A 20,485-nucleotide genomic window follows, 5' to 3' on the forward strand; every position below is an offset into this window, starting at 1 on the left:
TGATTCGAGTTGACCCATACCTTTAAGAAAAATCAGTATGACTGATTTAGGTGTCTTCTTAACCAAATTGAATCTAGTTTTTATTAATCTGACTTGATGAAGTCAGTGGGAGGATCTAGATTAATCGGTTCTTCTCATCTATTCTCAATTAAATCAAATCCTCTAAAATTATTAGGTTCCTAAAATGAAATAGTTATAGAGATAACTAGGTCATAGCCTCCTATTAAGTTGGGTGATAATGGGTCCAATGGCTAGATAATCATTGGAGGCACCACACGCGTGATTATTTGACCATTGGAATTATCATTCAATATATGATGAATCGAGTGTACCTTTAATAGATGATCAGGTGGGCCGAGCCACACTCGGACTTGGTCATCTATTAGTGGATTACACGGAACCCTATCATTTAATGGTTGGACCTAACCAAAATTTTCGGTGGAGGCACCACACGCCTGCCGAAAAGACTGGGGCAAAATTATTACTAGAAATTGTTTGGTGAAACAATTGGTTCATAACCTACCAATAGGTGCATATGGGTTGGCCGAGCCACACTCGGGCCCATATGCAATTTATTGGAATCTAGTGCCCACTAAAGAGTTAAGTGTAATTCTTTGAATTTGAGGTAGATGCTACAATTTGTATAAAATAGTGGGAGGACCTTTAGACAAAGTCCAAGTTTTTAGGGTATTGTCAATTCATATACTGATAGCCGATTTTCTTTTTATGCAGAAATGGCCACTAGTTTGTCACTTCGTTCATTATTAGATAATGACAAGTTGACTATACCCAATTTCAATAACTGGCTTAGAAAACTTAAGATAGTGCTAGAGCACGAACGGATCCTTTATATGATAACGGATCCGGCACCTGAGCAGCCCGCTGCTAATGCATGGGGTATAGTCAGAGACACTTATTAGAAGTGGCTCAGTGACTATATCACTGTCCGATGCATTATGTTTGCTGCAATGAACGACGAGTTCAGTTGTAGGTTTGAGAATGCATAGCTTGAAGAGATCATTCAAGTGTTGAACGAATCCTTCGGTATTCATGACGACGTTGAAAGGCACAAAACCAGTTGTACTATTTTTAGTGCACGGATGAAGGATGGGGCTTTGGTGACTGATCATGTATTATACATAATTGAGTTAATCAAGCGTCTAGGCACTCTCGGATTTCTCCTACATGATCAATTGGGGAAAGATGCTATACTGAACTCTCTTCCTGGTTCGTACCGTCCATTTCTCACCAACTTTCGTATGACGAAATCGGTAGTAAATTATCACCAATTATTGAGTTTACTACAAAATTTTGAGAAGGATCACCAACTCCTAAAAGGGTCGGTGAATTTAGTGGGAGGTTCGTCCAGGGGTTGTGGTACCCTTAAGAAAGGGAAGAAAAAAATAAGAATCAAAAGAAAAAGGTGCAACATGCTAAGCCAAGTCAGACGAAGAAGATAAAGGCTGATCAAAATAAGGCAGCGTGCTTCTTCTGCAAGAAGCAAGGACATTGGAAGAGGAACTGTCCTCAGTACACTGCCTCCCTTGACCCAAATAGGCAAAAGAGAAAGATGCAATCAGTTGCTGATCAAGGTACTTATATGATAACACCTTATAATTTGTCAATATGTAATAATTTGACTTGGGTATTGGATACCGGTAGTCCCTTTAATATTTGCAATTCATTGCAGGGACTGAAAGTCAGTGAGAGATTTGGAGAAAGCGAAAGATTCCTGAACATTGGAGATGGAAGATCAGTTCCAGTTCTAGCTTTAGGAAGTCTGAAACTTGTATTCAATCTCAAGAAATTATCTTAAGTGACTGCCACTTTTGTCCAAGTTTTTTATTAAACATAATTTTTGTAGGCTTTTTGGCCATGAGTGGTTATGAGATTTCAATAAAAAGAGATTATTGTTATATTATTATGAATGGTGTTACTATAATGCATGGACATTTAAGCAATGGAATTTATATATTGTCACAGCCTGTTAATGTAATGTACAAGTCAAGTAAGTGCCCTAGAATAGATAATGTTATGGATGTCTACCTTTGGCATCATAGGCTAGGTCATATTAACAAGAACAGAATGAACAGGTTAAGTAAAGAGAGAATCCTCAATGTTAATGATTGTGAATCATTGACAACCTGTGAGTCATGTCTTCTTAGTAAGATGACCAAATCATCTTTTACCGAAAAAGGTGAATGAGCCAGTGACTTATTGACCCTTGTATATTCTGATGTATGTGGGCCAATGAGCACAAATGCTAGAGGTGGGTATTCATATTTTATTACGTTTACAGATGACCTTTCTAGGTATGGTTATGTCTATTTAATGAGACATAAATTTGAATCATTTGAAATGTTCAAATTATATCGTAATGAAGTAGAAAAACAAACTGGAAAGAGTATTAAAACTCTTCGATCAGATCGAGGAGGTGAATACCTCACCAGTGAGTTTTTGACATATCTAGGAGAAAATGGGATTCTCTCCTAATGGACTCCTCTAGTACACCGCAATATAATGGTGTGTCAGAAAGGAGAAATCAAACTCTATTAGATATGGTTCGATCCATGATGGGGTTTGCTGATCTGTCCATATTCTTTTGGGGATATGCACTTGAGTCAGCCTGTTATATACTTAATAAGGTTCCAAGTAAATTTGTGAATAAAATACTACATGAGATGTGGACAAGATGGAAATCGGTACTTTCTCACCTTAAGGTTTGGGGGTGTCCGGCTTATGTCAAACGTTTAAAAGCATACAAACTTGAAGCCAAGTCTGATAAATATTTCTTTGTCGGTTACCCTAAAAAAACTAAAGGATATTATGTCTACCTTGCTGAAGAACAAAAGTTGTTCGTAAGCAATAGAGCTGTTTTCTTGGAGAAGGAATTCCTTGGAGAAGAAAGTAGAAGCTCTAATGTAGAAGAACTTAGGAAAGTTCAACATGCAGAAGACCCAACACCATCCACTGAACCTATTGAGTTAGATTTGATTAGATCAGATCCCGAACCCATCTTAGATACACCATTAAGGTGATCAGGTAGAGTACCACATCAGCCGGACAGATACTATGGTTTCTTGGTCTGGGACGGGGATCCTGTTGAACTTGATGAAAATGATGAGGATTAGATCATCTATATGGATGCAACGCAGAGGTATGACTCTGATAAATGGCTCGGAGCCATGCAATCCGAAATGGAATCCATGAAGGTCAATGATGTATGGACATTAGTTGACCCACCCGAAGGGATTAAACCCATAGGGTGTAAGTGGATTTTCAAAAGGAAACGGGGCGCAGACGGAAAGGTAGAGACTTATAAAGCCCATCTAGTTACCAAAGGATATCATCAGCATTATGGTATTGATATTGACGAGACGTTTTCTCCTGTGGCAATGCTCAAGTCCATTCGAATTATGCTTGCGATAGCAGCACATTTAGATTATGAGATCTGGTAGATGGATGTTAAAACTGCCTTTTTAAATGGAGATTTAGAAAAGCAAGTGTATATGATACAATTTGAAGATTTTACATCTGCAGATGAGTCTAAAGTGTGCAAGCTTCAAAAATCCATTTATGGATTAAAGCAAGTTTCACGGAGTTGGAATATACGTTTTGATAAGGTAATCAGAATATATGGCTTCATTAAGAATGAAGAAGAACCCTGCATTTATAAATGGGTCAATGGTTCAGTAATTATATTTCTAGTTTTGTATGTGGATGACATTCTATTAATTGGGAATGATATCCCTGCATTACAAGGAATAAAGGTCTGGTTATCATCTCAATTTGACATGAAAGATTTGGATGAAGCATCTTACATCCTTGGGATGAAGATCTATAGAAATAGATCTATAAGATTGCTTGGATTATCCCAATCTACGTATATTGATACTATACTGAAGAGGTTCAGCATTATTAATTTCAAGAAAGGCTATCTTCCGATGGTCCATGGAGTTAACCTCTCTAAGAAGGATTGTCCAACAACTCTTCAAGAAAGAAAAAGTATGGATAGAATTCCATATGCTTCAGCAGTGGGATCTATAATGTACACCATGACATGTACTAGACCAGACATGGCATACTCACTAGGAGTAGTGAGTAGATACTAGTCTGATCTAGGTAGCAACCACTGGAAGGTTGTAAAAACCATCCTTAAGTATTTAAGAAATACTAAGGACCAGTAGCTTGTCTATGGTGATTCTGACTTGAAACTTGAGAGATATACTGATTCCAGTTTCCAATCAGATCGAGATGATAGCAAAAGTATGTCGGATTATATCTTTACTCTTAAGGGTGATGCTATCTGCTGGAAGAGTTCCAAGCAGCACACAGTAGCGGATTCTACATGCGAAGCAGAATATATCGCAACATCTGATGCAGCCAAGAAAGCCGTATGGTTGCGCAAGTTCATCACCGAGCTTCGAGTGGCACCCTCAATTGATGGTTCAGTTCCTATATTTTGTGATAACACTGGAATCATAGCTCAGGCAAAGGAACCTAAAGCACATCAGTGGACCAAGCATATTCTGCGACGCTATTATCTGGTTCGGAAGATTATAGAACGAGGTGACATTGATCTACAGAAAATTGATACAAAAGAAAATCTGGCTGACCCATTTACCAAAGTCATCGGCATCAAAGAGTTCAACGAATACAAGTCGAAGATGGGTACTAGATATTGTGCCGATTGGCTTTAGGCTAAGTGGGAGTTGTTGGAAATTGTATCCTAAGAGTCAATCGTCAGTATGTTGATGATTGAATTTTGTAAATGAATTGACAAATTAATAAAGTGTTATTTGGCATTATTTATCATTTCATTGTACATCTTCAAATGAACTCTTATATGATGAAGTCCTTAGAACTTATTTTATGATAAAGGAGGATTTATCTTCAAGTCCTTAAAACTGTTCGCGATCAAATGATATGCTGTTACTACGACGACAACATTATCGAGTTTAGGTCGTTGTGTGACATATACGTTGGTTGTCCTCTTAACCAAGGAGTGTGGAGACACTGATATGTCACACAAGTGAAGTGTAGGAGTACATTTTACTGAATGTGACCAATTCCGGAATGCTCTACTGTTGAGAGATGTTCCGAGTAGATATGGGTATATGTGTCCCTCCGATCTGAGATCACCACGGTGACCAGCAAGCAACTCATTATACTTTAATACCGGACTATCTGAGTTTCTAATTCAGTGACGGAAGGTTACTGGGTGCAGTCAAGTACTTGCGAAGTCGGTGTGTGAGTCAAGATGGAATTGACCCTTTCTGATGATAGGAGATAATGCCCTTGTGTTCAATTTAGCAAAACCTTGGCCAGGGTAATCCTTGTGAAGAGTCACAGGATTTGTAAAGTTGAAACACATTATAAATAAACTGATTAAAGAGTTGATAGTGAACTCTGAAATCGTCTTGAGCATTTGGAGTCATAGGGATGAATTATACAGTAACCATAGTCCAAGGATTCTTGAATATTGCTTTGCAATCATTCGACCTATTCGGACGTCGGGTACCATTACTAGATGATCATTTTGATTAGTACAAGAAGTTGTTCTTGTGCTACCGGCTTAGGTTCGAACCTATGGGCTCACATGCATAGAAGTTTTTAGGTTGATCAAATGGCTGATTGATGATTAAGAATCATTTGGGGATAATTTGGTCAATTCGATTGACAAATTATCCTAAGCAAAAGTTGCATTAAAATAATTATTAAATTATTGGAGGATTAATTAGCAATTAGATTGCTAATGAACTCAATTTGATTGAGTAATTGGGCTTAGGTTGAGCCAAATTGAATAGGATTCAATTTGGGCTACATCAGGATTTGACCTAATTAGATTGGGTTCAACCTAAGTAGATTGAGCTTGACCCAATTGATGGAACTTACCCAATTAGATTGGGCTTAATCCAAATCAATTAGAAGACCTTATTTGATAAGGATTATGAGTCCAAATAATCAGAATTGGATAAGGAGAAGAATCCCTAAATTTTAGGAACCCATCCTTATCCTTCTTGGAGAAGAATGACATCTTGATTTATCCCTAAGATTTTCCATGCCTATCCTCTTTATTTTTGGCCAAAAATTGGCGTGAGAAGAGAGGAGGAGGGAGCTATATTTTCTATAAAAATGGCGCCTCAAATCTTCCTAAAAAGATTTATATGAATTTCCTAATTTGTAGGGATTTCATGGCGCATGAAACAGGGTGGTCTGCGGCTGAACTTTGGACGCATGAATTCTTATCTTTTAGGAATTCAAAATGCATGAAATTTGGATACGCTTATCTGCTCTTAGCTACCAAATCACCATAATTTTTTGGAAATTTTATCAACCAAATTAATTGGCTAAATTAGGTATAAGGCGTGAGGGGGTCTTTTGGCTATAAAAGACCCCCACGCCTAGGGTTCAAGATATACAATATTTAGAGGTTTCAAAAAAATTCTGAAAAAATTCTCTGAGGGCCTGCATCCCTTCTTCTCCTTATTCCTCATGTCCATCCTCTATATTCTTGAAGAACAATCAAAAGTTGAGTGTTTAGAAGGAGAAAACTTCAGCCATTGCAGCGTTCCTGCGCGAGCTAGCACTCCCGCGGAAAACGATCTACCTAGGGCTTCGCGTGGACAATCTATAGAGGCCGGACACGTGTGCGGCTGCAAAACGTGATCAAGAAGTCATCCAAGACCTCCAAGGAATCAGGTATGAGATTTAATTTCATTAAAGTTAAAATTAGATCTTAAACATCGTTGATGAAATTTTAGAATTGTATGTTAGACATATAATCATTGTTTCATGCTTTACATAAACATTTAAATCATGGTTCTTATTTTTGTTGTAGAGATCTAATCTCTAACATGCATGAAAATTAAATAGTTTAATTTTTAAATGCTTTCGCTGTAATTTTTTGAAAATAAATGCATGCAGCCTGCAAGGGCTCCTATCACCTTCTTTATAGGAGGGGGTGTAGCGGTTATACGCAATCGGATGTGATTGCACAAATTTTGGTTTAAATGAATTACCTTAGATGATACGAGATGTCAGGCTAGCTGGCAATCGATTGAGATTGCGAGGATTCAAATATTGACAGCCGTTGTGGCGGAGACTGCAGGATTTGATTCCGGATATGGAGAATTTGGTGATCCCTTCTTTAGGCGGACCGGCTTGACTGTTGGTGACGTCGGGGTTGATCTCAGCTTCTAACAAGGTCTTCCTTGATCTCGAGGTCAATCGGGCTTTGCCCAACCGAGACCATGCCTGCCGAGGTCAAGTCTGCCGAGGTTATGCCTGCTGAGATCGTGCCTGCCGCGGTCATGCCTGCCGAGTTTCTGCCTGCCGAGGCCATATCTATCGAGATTATGGCTGCTGTCGGATTTGGGTGCTTTAATTATATGTGTAGGGTGGTTCACTTTTTCCCCAATCATAATCTGTTTTTTATTTTCTGAAAAATCCTCTCCATTCCGTTCCCGTAACGGACGATGTCCACTTTACGACGCGCTCCGCGACACGCCGTGTCCGATGAAGGAGAATCCATACACCTGACCGAATCCGTGTTCGACCTCAGCCTCTCGATCCAGTATACGACTTCCACGTGCACTCTTTGCGAACGTGTCGAATGATCTGATGGAAATTTCTTTAACGTTTGTTTCTGTACATAAGATTAGTAAAATAAAATAAGACCAGAAGAAACAAAATCACCAAATTCGATACTTCTTCCCCATGCTCTCTCGGACTCACGCCCTCCCTTATTTTCCACGTAATTTCTTTTGGGTCCCAACCGACGGGCCCATCCAATAACAAACCACCCCCTCCCCCCCCCCCCCCCCCCCCCCCACCACCTCCCCTTGTCCATCTCCTCCTCCAAATGCCTCCCCTTTGACCCTGCCGCAATCTCCCCCGAGAATTCTCCAAACCCTCGCTGATCGGACAAGAATAAGAAGAGAGAGAGGCGCGGCGGCGGCCAACGACGGGGGGACAGGATGGGGCAGTGCTACGGCAAGAACATCTCCGTCGCGGAGGGCGGCTACGGCGAGCGCCACCGCCGTACCCCCCTGCACCCCGTCAACGGTGGCGCAGCCACCTCCACCCCGGTCCACCCTTCCTCCGCCACGCCGCTCCACCCCTCCTCTGCCACCCCCAGCACCTGGCCCAGTCCGGGCCCCCCGGGCTCCGCCAGCCCGCTCCCCCCCGGGATCGCCCCTTCGCCGGCCAGGTCTACGCCCCGGCGCTTCTTCCGGCGGCCCTTCCCGCCGCCGTCCCCAGCCAAACACATCAAGGCCGCGCTCGCCAAGCGCCTGGGCCCGCCCAAGCCCAAGGAGGGCCCCATTCCGGAGGACGGCGGGGAGGAGGTGGAAAGGCCCCTCGATAAGAATTTTGGGTACGGAAAGAACTTTGGGGCTAAGTACGAGCTGGGGAAGGAGGTTGGACGGGGGCATTTCGGGCACACGTGCTTGGCCACGGCGAAGAAAGGGGAAATCAAGGGACAGGTTGTCGCCGTTAAGATCATCTCCAAAGATAAGGTGCGGTGGTATGTTCGAAAGGGATTTCTGTCCCCTCCTTTCCAGCTTTTTTTCTTTCTTCTTCTTTCATATCGAAACTTGATTTCTACTGCAAAATCGGTATCAAGGTGGAAATCTTGTTCACTCAGGCTTTAGTGTGTTGTGGGGATTGTTCATGCCATTCTGACCGACTAGTGTAAAAAAAATATCTTCTTTTTTCAGTACAGAAAAAGGTAGCTTTATTTTCAACGTGTTAACATATATTCTTTGTTAAGGGGCTGATGAACCTGAATAAGGGGCTGCTATGACAGTAGCTATGAAGGCTCTTTGATGCATTATTTCTTTCATAACTGGTAAAGAAAAGAAAACAAAAGTGAGAGGTTTCTTTGGTTTGCATGCATATGTTAATGACCCTAGGCTTGTATTAGGCTTCCTCTTCAAATTTATTGTATAACTTAGAGATTGTATGCAGGGAAGCTTACTTTAGATTGATATCTGCCTTACAATCCCATGGGGTTACAAAATCGATGGTCTGCCAGATCTGGTCGGCAAATCGCCATAGCTCATTGCCATCGGTCAGAGGAGGAGACTTCTCTTAAGTTTCTGCACCTCAAAACCCTGGATGTCATATGGGAACTAAAAATAGAGTTTGGAGAACGCGTGTGAGAGAGAGAGAGAAAGGATCAAGCAGCGATTCACCATGTGTCCTTTTGTTTCCTAGAGCATCTAGGGTGGAGTCCTAACTTCTACAGGATCAACTACAATTGGAGATAAGGCATAGCCCCAATTACAACTTCAACTGAAACTTCTTTCACTCTGCTACTCAATTTAGGAGCCTATGTAGACGTTAGTCCATGTGGCTTGTGTCTAATCCAACTCAGAGTCTAACAGTGATGAATGATTTTAAGCGCAGGATGGAATTTGACTTGTTTTCCCTTTGCATCTGATATATAATGTAGATAACTTTTGCTTTTTAATCGTATCAATTTGGCACCTATGTTAAATTATTTTGTGAACATGAGCTCAGGTTTGAAATATTCTTTGCCTTCAAGAGAATTATACTACTGAATGTGGAAGTTTCAGAAAAACTAAAATTAGAATTTAGGAGTTTTCTTCAATGTTAGTTGGATAAGTGATGTGGGCTGTCAAGTGCCCAAGTTTCCAGAAGAATTTGACATGGGAATCTTCTAAAAATCGAACATGAAGACACTTTTGTGTCTTATACATGGGTGGTAAGATGTACCGATCTATGTGTTTGGTGAATAATAAGCCAGATCTATTTTCCATAAGATCATAAGATTTGATAAAATGGATGCTAACTTTTATGTTTGAAGTGAAAATGTTCATATAAAAGTTCAAAAAATTCAAAGACCTAATGATGATGGCATCATAATTTGATTTAAGTGTTCAAGACGTCAAAAAAATGAAAAAAAATGGAGTGGCTAGGTAACACTTTTTTTTTTTAATATGATGCATTGTGCATGCAAGTGCTCATTTTGGTCTCTAGCATGTACATTGGTCGTTGAATCATTAGTGTGCTATATAGTGTATATGTGCTAAAAATGCAGGTAAATAGATGCACATTAAACATGTACTTATGTAAATTGCCTAGGCTCTAAGGCTTCTTGGCTTCATAAGTCTCTAACTTGCTTCTTGGTGATTCTTAGGAGTCAGCCTTAGGGATCATGTTTTTTTTGTTTAAATCAAGGTTTTTTACACTAACCTATGCCGCCCTATACCATGCACACAGTATGGACTCCATAAGGTACCAGTGCAGTACGGAGACTTAATGCAGTATTATATCGACATGTTTGATAGTTGTTGTCTAGACTCCAATAACTTACCATGTGTTGTTATGGGGTGTTCCATAGCCCAACACTACACTCTTATCATATCCTAGCATTGCAACTCTATCTTAGCCCAACGCTACAATCCTACGATAGCCTAGCACCACACTCCTAGTTAGTTCCATCTCCTTTGAATGATAGTGTGATGGTAGCGAAAGTCCTTGAAGGTTAAGTTACTTGGATCTATGCTACTTTCTATTCTCTTTTTAATCCACATCTTACCCCCTAGTCTAACATTGACGGTATGCCCGCACGCATCTCCCCTTGTCCAAACAAGCTTGGGCATGCCCTCTGCTAATGAATCGAGTTCTCTTGGATCAGGATCGGCAGAACTGTCTCGAACCGGACGGTTTCGGTCGTACCGAGCTGTCCCGACGGCAGATCGGGATGATTCCGGCAACGAAAACGAAACCCGTTGCTGGAGGAAGAGAAGGAAAGAGAGGAAAAGAGAGAGTGAGCGGGGGAGGGAGGGAGAGGGATAGGGAAGGAGGCTAGCAGAGGGCCATCAGAGGCCGACACCTGGGCAAAAGGCAAAGGCTGGTGCCTAGGCAGGAGGCGGATGCTGCGGCCGAATCTCCTATTTCGTTTAAAACGAAGGTCTAGCAGCTAAATTTTTTTGCGATTTTTAAGTGAAGTCGGCAAATCTCTTGCCGACTTCACTTAAAAATTGCGAATTTTTTAGCGGCCGGGTCCTCTATTTCATCCACCGGCCTCCGCCACCCTCTCTCCTCCTCTCTCTCTCTTATTTTCTCTCGCATTCGCTCTCCCCCGCCTCCTTTACTGTGTCGATACAGGCTTGGTACGGCATGATGATGCTATTCGTGCTGCCGGACAACCGGTCCGGTGTCTGGTACCGGCACAGACCATGTCTGGAATCTTGAGTTTCTTGGCTCACTCGGAACGAGATGGAAAGGGTGGCAATAAGCTTGAAATAGCATGCTCGGTAGGACCACTCCATAGCTGCCATTGTACCACCATGGAAGAAGGTAAAAGTTTCAATAGCCAAACAACCAGGCAGTCCATTGTTTCATATCAAGGAGTCTCGATATTCTCAACCAGTGCCGATTGGACTGCCTTTTCCAATCCCGCGGAGAGTTGAAGACCTCGGCAATTGTGTGGATTCTACCCCTCTAAGAAAACTTGCTCAAGAAAGCCATTCCTCCCAAATGGAGATGACTCATTCTCAAGCCGGTTCTCTCCATGACATGGTTGTGTAGGTCAAAGTCCACATTGATGAAGGTCAACGTAACCTTTTGGAGGTGGTCATAGTCAAGTGGCCATAATATTAAGGTCATTCATGGAGTAGAATTAGGCTTTATTGACTTCAGTCTTGAAATAGGCCTATCGACATTTTGAGGTGCTCACTAGTCACTTCCAATTGTCGTAGTTCACTTTGGTGTACGATGTGGCAAATGGGGCTGATCATGCTTTGGCTCATTAATCCTATGCTTGGATGGACGATGTTCTTACTGTGGGACTATAAGATGGGAGGCAATTCGATCGAGAGAGCTACTTCGGCAGCACAAATACTGCTGATACAAGTTCAACAAGTTGGATGTGCAGGACGATTATGAAGTAGGACCTTCTAAAGTGGGCAGCACTAGAAGCTGACTATTCAAATCTCGAAGATTGGCTAATAAGAGGAAAACCTTAATCAAGCAGCCAAAGGTGGAAGGGATTCTTGGCCAATCAAGAAAGATTGGTCTAAGAGTTTTAGTATCAAGAGAAGATGCCTCATCTGAGTCTGTTTGTGGCTCAGATGAGAAGAGGAGGCTGACGACTCTTGGCTCGACCATCCAAAAGAAGATGGAAATTTCGAGCATGGAAAAAGCAAATCCGTGATGCAAGAGTTGCAGTCTCCTAGGACACATTGAAGGCTAAAAACTATCAAGCTGGTCACTCCTCCAGGCCGGTAGCCTAGCGCTACATCTTAGGAGTAGCCCAACCAATCCAATCAGATTATCTGTCTTTATCGTAATCTTTTATCCGAGGAGTAGATCTAACTTAGATTTTGTACCATAGCTTAGTGCTATACTCTATTGTAACCCCGTGCCGCACCCCTACCATTGCCTAGCACTACACCCCTATGTAGTCTTGTTTCATCTCCTTTGAATGGTGATATGATAGTGATGAAAATCCTTAAAGGTCAACACACCTAGATCAATGCTACTCTCTATCCTCCTTTCAATCCATATCTTTTCGGTGTGCACCCTCTACCAATCAACCAAGTTCCGTGGGATCCCAAGTTCCCTGGCTCATCCGGAACGGGAAGGAAAGGGTGGCAACAATACCATACAGGTATCTGATCGAGATGGTACAATACCAAATTGAACTGCATCGACATTCAGTATGCATATTAGTTTGGTACTAGTACAGCATTTTTTTTGTTTTTTTTTTTTGAGAATTATTATAAGGTTGATGATATTATGACTGATAATTGACCTTTTTGAATAATATTGTGGCACTTTATTTTGTGTATGAAGTACCATGCAAGCAGGGAAGAGGAAGAATAGGAAAGAAAGAACGAAAGGGGAGAAGAAGAAAAGGAAGAAAGAAATGAAGAAAAGAAATAAAGGAAGGGAGAAGAAAAGTAAAGAAATGAAGGAAAAAGGGAAAGAAAGTAAAAGAAAAAGGAAAAAAAGAAAGGAAGGGGGAAGAAAAAGAAAGGAAGGAAAATAAGAAAAAAGTTAATAGAGAAGATGGAAAAGGGAAACGAAAAAGGGTCGAAAGCTTTTTGAATTTAAAAAAGCTGGAACCGAGCGAAACCAAGTGTAGGGTTCGGGTTGGTATGCCTCGAATTGGGCGGCTCGGGTTGATTCGGCTACCTTGATCATAGAGTGTAATTTAGTCACTGTAAATTCCTACTTTATGCAAACTTTTAGTTTTATGTTGAAGAACTTAATACAAGTTTAGCTCATGAAATAAATCCTTGATGGAATGTTGTATTTAACCTTGTCATGTTCACACAATGCGCATGTGGTGTTGAAAGATACCCTATTTTGTTGATAAGAAACATTATTGTCACGTAAAGATACAATCTTTCAGGCCTATGATATTGGAATAAGCAAGAAAGTATTTATTCTCCTTTAATCTAGAAAGCTATTCAGCCAAAATATTTGAGTGGTTTTCACTGGGAGAAATAAGTACCTAAAATGTGCTCTGCGGCTTTTCTGAAATCCTGAAAGTACCCTTCCCTATCCCTTCTTCATCAGGGTGTTGCAAGTATAATGTTCTTATATAGGTTACTTTAGTTCTTAGTTGGAGTATACATGTTTTGATCACTTTGGTATTATTTTTGACCACCTAAAGAAATAGGACAACCAACTAAATTTGAAGAACATGTGCTGACTATATTAGGTTTATAATGTGTACAATCTCCCTTTCTAGTGGCAACTATACGAGTACATTCCAAACCATGCATGAACCTCACAAAGCTTTGCCCCTTTTTTAAAATCACCCCCCAAAGATCTATCCATTATTATGAAGCAAGGTCTCTTATGGCATAGAAAAAATCCTCATAAATGGAAATTTCATTCAAATCTCATTTAAATTTAAAGTCTTTTGGTTTTTATGAATCTATATAAATAACTTGGTAAATCTAGTATAGGAGATATTACAATAGCTATGTAGGAAATCCCATTTCTTTAACTCATCTCTCATTTCTTTGTGCATGTTCCGACATCCATTTCTTATTTCTTTCTCCTTCATGGCCTAACGTGCTTGCAAGTTGAGTACTTGATCTTGTTAGACTTTTTTTGAGTTCTTTCCTTTAGTTAAAAATTAGATTTTAGGTGCTTTATATTTTGTTTATTTGCATTTTGTCTCTACCTATATTGGGTTTTGAAAATTACTTAGTAAGCTTTAAGTATGGAAAAAAGAGTATAGGTTTGTTTTTAGTTAACTATTAGATTTCACTTCTTAAAATTTTCGTTCTTCATCCATATATCGTTTGTTGTTCCAAGGACTTGAACTTATTGACATATATCTAAGTGGAAGGAAGTATTCACAAAAGTGCAAGTTAGACCTTACCCAGATTCCTCTCCCTAAGATAATGCACCTGCTTCAGAATCTTCTTGGAACATTGGACCTGAACCTGCTTCCTAAGCACCTCCTTCCTAGAAGTTTTTATAAAGGTTCGCTTCCCTGAACTCACACCCACACCTGCTTCTTGTTGTTGGAACTAAGAATTGGTTGGTCTAGAAGATGTTGACATAACACATCTTGGCTATCAAAAACTAAATAATAGTTAATAGTCATGAGTTATTTTTGAACAATCCACCAATTTTCACTTTCATTAAAAAAAATATTCTCCTCAGGCACTCGCACCCATGTAGTGGTCTGAAGAGATCTACAAGGTTAGCAATCTTGGTATTGTACTGGTCCATTCCTTGTTTGGTACAGTACAGTTTGTACGGTATAGTAAGCAGCGCATACTGACATAGCTCCTAGCCCCTTCTCTCACTTTGTATCGCACGAAATAGTATGAGTGGTATTATACGCACCATAGTTTTGGGTGGTACCAGGCATTATAGGACAGTTCCACTTGTTTTGGATGGGTATGGACTAGTTCAACTCATATACCAAAGCGAACCTTAGTACTATATGGTACGGTATTGTCAGTATAGGTCAGTAAGGTAGACCTTACCTACAAGCCTTACTCTTCAGGGTTGGGGCATAATGTTCCAATAAAGGCCAATGGTGCGGACACTAGTACCGGACCGCTAGTGATGCGAGTCTATGGTCGTCGCAGGAGGAGGGTCCAATCACTTTCGTTATGGCTGGACTGATTTGATGTTAGTTTATTTTATATTGATTGGGTTTATGTACATATTGTTATGTTAGGGTTTTTATGGAATTAGTTTATTTGTTGGGACCTTTTTGTATTTTGTAACCGTATATATGGGTCTATGCGTTTGATGACTGGGATGATGATGAATGTTTAAAATTTGCCTTCCTTCTATTTTCTCCCTCTTCTTCCCTTCTTTGTTCTTCTTCATCCTCTTTCCTCCTCTTTCTCTCTTCTCCTTTCTCTCCACTCCACTCTCGTAGCAGTACTGCATCAATTTTGGTATCAGAGCTCCGAGTTTTGCCTCTGTCGCCAAAACCATCTTCTTTTCTGGGCTGCAGTGGGACAAGCCACGAAAAAGAAAAAAAAAAACCTTCTGTTGCCTCCTCCCTCTCTCTCAGATCTCGCACCATAAAAAGGGGAACAGTTTCTTCATTGGCTGGCTCTTCCCCGTCATCGCACTTGAGCCCACCGCTGCCATCAGTCGCCGCTTGCAATGCCAGAACTGCCTCACAACGCCGCTGCACCACTGATTTCTGTTGGAGAATGTCGAGTCCCACAGAATCTCCACCCTGGTGTATGGCGGAACAGCATCGGATTCCACGATTCAGGTGGCCGCACGAGATCTACGCTGTACCCCGCACGCCACGAACGCCGGAGCGTGTTGAAGGGCCACGTGCAACTCGCATTGCCAAAAAGAGGAGCATTGTCTCTCTTCTTTCGTCTCTGTCTCTTAGATCCACCGTAGCAGCCGCAGACCACCACTCACAGAGAAGAGATCCGAGAAGAGAGTCCGTGTTCAGAGCAGGTGACCGGTCGCCGGCCACCACCACTGGCCACCGAGATCTGCCTGCAACCGCTGGCATGAACCTCGGCACGATCGGCCACCGAGAGCCACCTGCAACCGTGGGCGTAAATCTCGGCACGCACGCTTGAAACCGTCGGAGAGTTTCAAGTTGGCTAACGGGTAAGATCCAGACCCGTTAACCCTTGTTCAGTAACCTGGATCCACCCCCCCCAAAAAAAAACACATAGGGTCACATGACCTACACGTGACTCCCGCACGTGACTTCCGCACGTGACAATCCCATGAGAAAGCACGTGACCTGCACGTGCTGCCCCCTAAAAAAAAAGAAAAAGAAAAAAATGGTACCTTTCTTCCTGATGAAGAGGAACCCTAGAGCTAGGGTTTCGCCGCCGCCGCCGTCGACGCGTCGCTGTCCACGCACGCCGCCGCGCCGCTCTTGCCGCTGCGCCCCTCACTCCCGCAGCCTCTTCGCCACTTCCGTCGCCTCCCACCACCGCACCACGAACGCCCCCCCTCTTCCCTCATCTTTCCGACCTCCCACCACCTTTTTCCACCCCTCTTTCCACCCCGCTGATGGGAGGATCAGAGGGTCCTGAACCAACCTAAGCATCTTCTCCCACCTCACGGCCAGCCGACATCAGGCTGTCCAACTGCCACCGCCTTCGCCCGAGCTTCACGACCACCCCTCCCTGCCGTTGAAGAGTCGCCACTTCTTTCGTTTCTTCCGCTGCCGCCCCACCTCCCTTGCTCGCCGCTTACTCTACCTTGGCTGCCGCCCACTTTCATCTTCCCCAAAAGCTCAAACCCATTTCACCTCCCAGGCCCCCCCCCCCCCCATTTCATTGTCTTCATTTCCTCCCATTTCCCCTCTTCCCCTCCCCCACTTCCATAAGCTCTGACGGGCCGCCCTTTCATCAGGCTCGAGCCCAACCACCTTCCCTCCTTCATCAGGCCCGAGCCCGAATGCCCTTGCCTCCCTTTGGACCTCGGCCCAGTGGCCCGACCCGATTTTATCCTCACGGACCAAGCCCACAGGTCTGCCATGTCATTGGAGAGCCCACTGCAGCCTTCCCTTCTCCCTCCTTTCTTCGGACCACGACCCAGCAAGTCAAATTTGCGCCGATTAGCGAGTCGGTTTGCCGCACTTGGGTCGTCACCTTCCACTGGATCAGGTTTGTCCTTTCCTGGATATTTTGTTTGCTTTCATTTTGGCATCAAATAGTTGTTTTGTGCTTGGTGGCATACTCTGAATATCCAAAACACACGCTCTCACACACCTCCACGAAACACACAGCAACCCTTGTGACAACCCTCTTTACTATTAATTGTAGAGCTAGCCTTCGTTGGGGCCTACAAGGTTCTGTGACACCTGATAATCCACTGGACACCTACACTACTTGACTGCAGCTACTTGTTGGTTTGCGTCTCTTTCTAGTTCCTAGTTTGGAGTATTTCTCTGTTCGAGCATAGTCTTGTGTTATATTGAGCATACACCTTGCATTTTCATCGTCTTTGCATGCATTAGGTTTACTTCACATCATTATTGTCCTCCTTTGATAGGATAGCATATAATTGAGTTCAATCATCATATGCACGTTCGTAATGGTCGTGTCCTCTCACATTCCGACATCCAGTTTACCATGGACGACCGCATCGAAGCCCTACTAAAGGCTGTCGAAGACTTGACCACTAAATCCACCCACACCAATGCCCGCCTTGAGTTAGTTGAGTTCTCCTTACATAGGCTCATTGAATCCAAAAAAGATAGTGTTGCCCACTTCCCCGATCTAGACTTCGATGAAACCCTAGAAACCCACGGCTTTTTTCGGCAGAAAAATTGACACTGTACCCTTACCAGGACGTCATCGTGCCTACCCATGCCCTAGAGGATCAGGCACCGTCTCTAATGCTGACCGAGGTCATCGCTATAATGTGGAACCTAGACAACCTCGTGACCATGAGGACGACGTGTTGAAAGGCATTTGTATTGAGGCCCCCACCTTTGATGGTCTTCTAGACCCAAAGGTCTTTTCAGACTGGATGCACGAAATGGACCACTTCTTTGAGTGGTATAATTTGTGTGAGGACAAGAAGGTCCGGTTTGCTAGGATGAAGCTAGTTGGTCGTGCCAAACTTTTCTGGCAAAGCACCGAACATTTGCTAGCTAGGAGACATCAACTCGCGATTATCGATTGGGTAGAGATGAAAGAAAAACTGAAAGAAAAATATCTGCCCTTTAGCTACCAAGATGATCTTCTCGACCGGTGGAATGCCTTGCGACAAGGCAATCGGTCCGTTAGTGATTACATCGCCCAGTTTGACAAATTTATGATGCGATGCAATATGGAAGAAAATGAACGGATGGTCCTGAGCATGTTTTGACGGGGTCTTAATGATGAGCTCAGAAAGGAACTCATCCTTCAAGAAATATTCACCCTCGACCAGGCCTACACATTCGCCCAGGACTATGAGCAGGTAACTAGGTCTACATTTGCTCGATGTTCTGACCTTCGAGGGCCACCCACCAGTGCTCCCCCTTCAAGATCCCGACATTCGCTTGGGCCCACGCCTTCTAGACCTATTTCCTCCAACCCTACCTCTAACCGGGACACTAAGGGCAAGGGCATTCTTGGCGAAGCCCCAAAGGCAAGTTTCCGAATCCAATGCTTTAAGTGCCAGAGTTTTGGTCATGTCGCTTCCCAATGTGCGAATACCTCTCTTGTCATTGCAGCGCAAGAACAAGAGGATCATATCGGCAAATTGGAAGAACAAATCTATGAACCAAATTTAGACGACATCCACGACGTCGATGATGACCAAGAAGAACGTACCGACAATTTAGGATGCATCCGAACCACAACTCCATCGGTTGTGACCGAATCAACTCAGTCCGCTATGAATGTAGTACGGTGTTCTCGCCCAACCTATGGAACAGGCTGACTGGAGGCGTACTTCGATCTTCTACACTTATCTTAAGTGCGGAGACAAGGACTGTAAAGTTATCATTGATAGCGGGAGTTGCATTAATGCAATATCATCAAATATTGTCTCTCGTTTGGGTTTGACTCCAGTTCCTCTGACCCGACCTTACAAGGTCTCCTGGATTGATACGTCTTCTATCCAAATCAAAGAACGGTGTCTCGTCCCAATTCAAATTCTTTCGTATAAAGACACCATCTGGTGTGATGTAATTCCGATGGATGTAGGTCACCTAATATTGGAAAGATTTTGGTTGTTCGACCTTGATGTCACCATCTTTGGTCGTTCTAATTCTTGCTCCTTCATATTTGAGGGCAAGAGGATTAAACTTAATCCCCTACGACCTAGGACACTTAACGAGGGCAAGAAGACAAGTGAGTCAAAGCGCAAGGAACTCCATATCCTGAGTTCGTCCAAGTTTGAACGGGAAGTCTCTAGTGATTCTATGGTGTACGCTTTACTTGTCCTCGAAAACCAACTGATTCCGCCAAGCGAGCTACCATCAGAGGGTCAGCTCATCCTTGAGGAGTTTTCTGAAGTTTTTCTTGAGGACCTCCTGGATCACCTGGCACCCTTGCATGACATACAGCACGCTATTGATCTGGTTCCGGGAGCTACCCTGCATAACCTACCCCACTATCGAATGAATCCTTCTGAGCATGCTGAGCTGCAACAACAAATTAACAAGCTCATCTGAAAGGGCTTCATTCGTGAAAGTTTGAGTCCGTGTGCCGTACCTGCACTCCTAACTCCAAAGAAAGATGACACGTGGAGGATGTGTGTCGACAGTCGGGCCATCAATCGAATCATGGTCAAGTACCATTTTTTATCCCTTGGCTCGATGATATGTTGGATATGATGGCAGGCGCCACTATCTTCTCCAAAATTGATTTAAAAAGTAGGTATCATCAAATCCGGATCCGTCCAGGTGATGAATAGAAAACGGCTTTTAAAACAAAAGGTGGCCTGTACGAGTGGTTGGTCATGCCTTTTGGCCTCTCGAATGCTCCTAGTACTTTTATGCGGGTGATGACACAAGTACTACGACTTTTCATGGGCAAATTTTTAGTCGTGTACTTTGATGACTTCCTCATCTACAGCCAATCAAAGGAGCAATACTTCGATCATTTACGACTGGTATGTACAGCCCTGCATGATGCCAAACTGTATGTTAACCTTAAGAAGTGTTCGTTCTTTACTTCTTATGTCAACTTCTTAGGTTACATGGTCTCCTTAGAGAGTTTGTCTGCGAACCCTGATAAAGTCACTACGATAGTTAAGCGGCCTGAACCTAAAACCCTCACTGAGGTTCGCAGTTTTCATAGGCTGGCTACTTTTTACCGTCGTTTCATTAAGGGGTTTAGCACACTTATGTCTCCAATCACTGATTGCCTAAAAAGGGGCGACTTCCATTGGACTAGCGCTGCGGCTAACTCATTCCACGATGTCAAGAAGCTGATGACGGAGACGCCAGTTATGCGCTTGCCTGACTTCAGTAAGGCATTTGAAGTGGAGTGTGATGCATCCGGCCTTGGCATCAGTGGGGTGCTTAGTCAAGAATGCAATC

General features: G+C 42.8%; 1 protein-coding gene across 5 annotated transcripts in view; it reads left to right on the top strand.

The window, feature by feature from the left end:
* The first annotated feature begins 7,839 nt into the window (after positions 1-7,839).
* Positions 7,840-20,485, top strand: part of LOC103696570 (CDPK-related kinase 3-like) — a 35,387-nt gene continuing 22,741 nt past the window's right edge. For 4 of the 5 annotated variants that reach the window (XR_015974186.2, XM_088712925.2, XM_088712926.2 and 1 more), the window contains exon 1: positions 7,840-8,519. Coding sequence is in view for 3 of the 5 variants with exons in the window: in XM_088712925.2 (XP_088569051.1) it covers positions 7,980-8,519 (540 nt within the window). In the remaining 2 variants the exon portion in view is untranslated. Of the gene's footprint in view, positions 8,528-20,485 lie in introns of all 5 variants that reach the window. The other variant, XM_088712928.2, reaches the window with a different exon arrangement.

This window comes from Phoenix dactylifera, chromosome 16 (assembly GCF_051530095.1).
Source record: "Phoenix dactylifera cultivar Ajwa chromosome 16, Ajwa_hap1_PhDact_Kaust_v1.1, whole genome shotgun sequence".
NCBI classification, from domain to species: domain Eukaryota; kingdom Viridiplantae; phylum Streptophyta; class Magnoliopsida; order Arecales; family Arecaceae; genus Phoenix; species Phoenix dactylifera.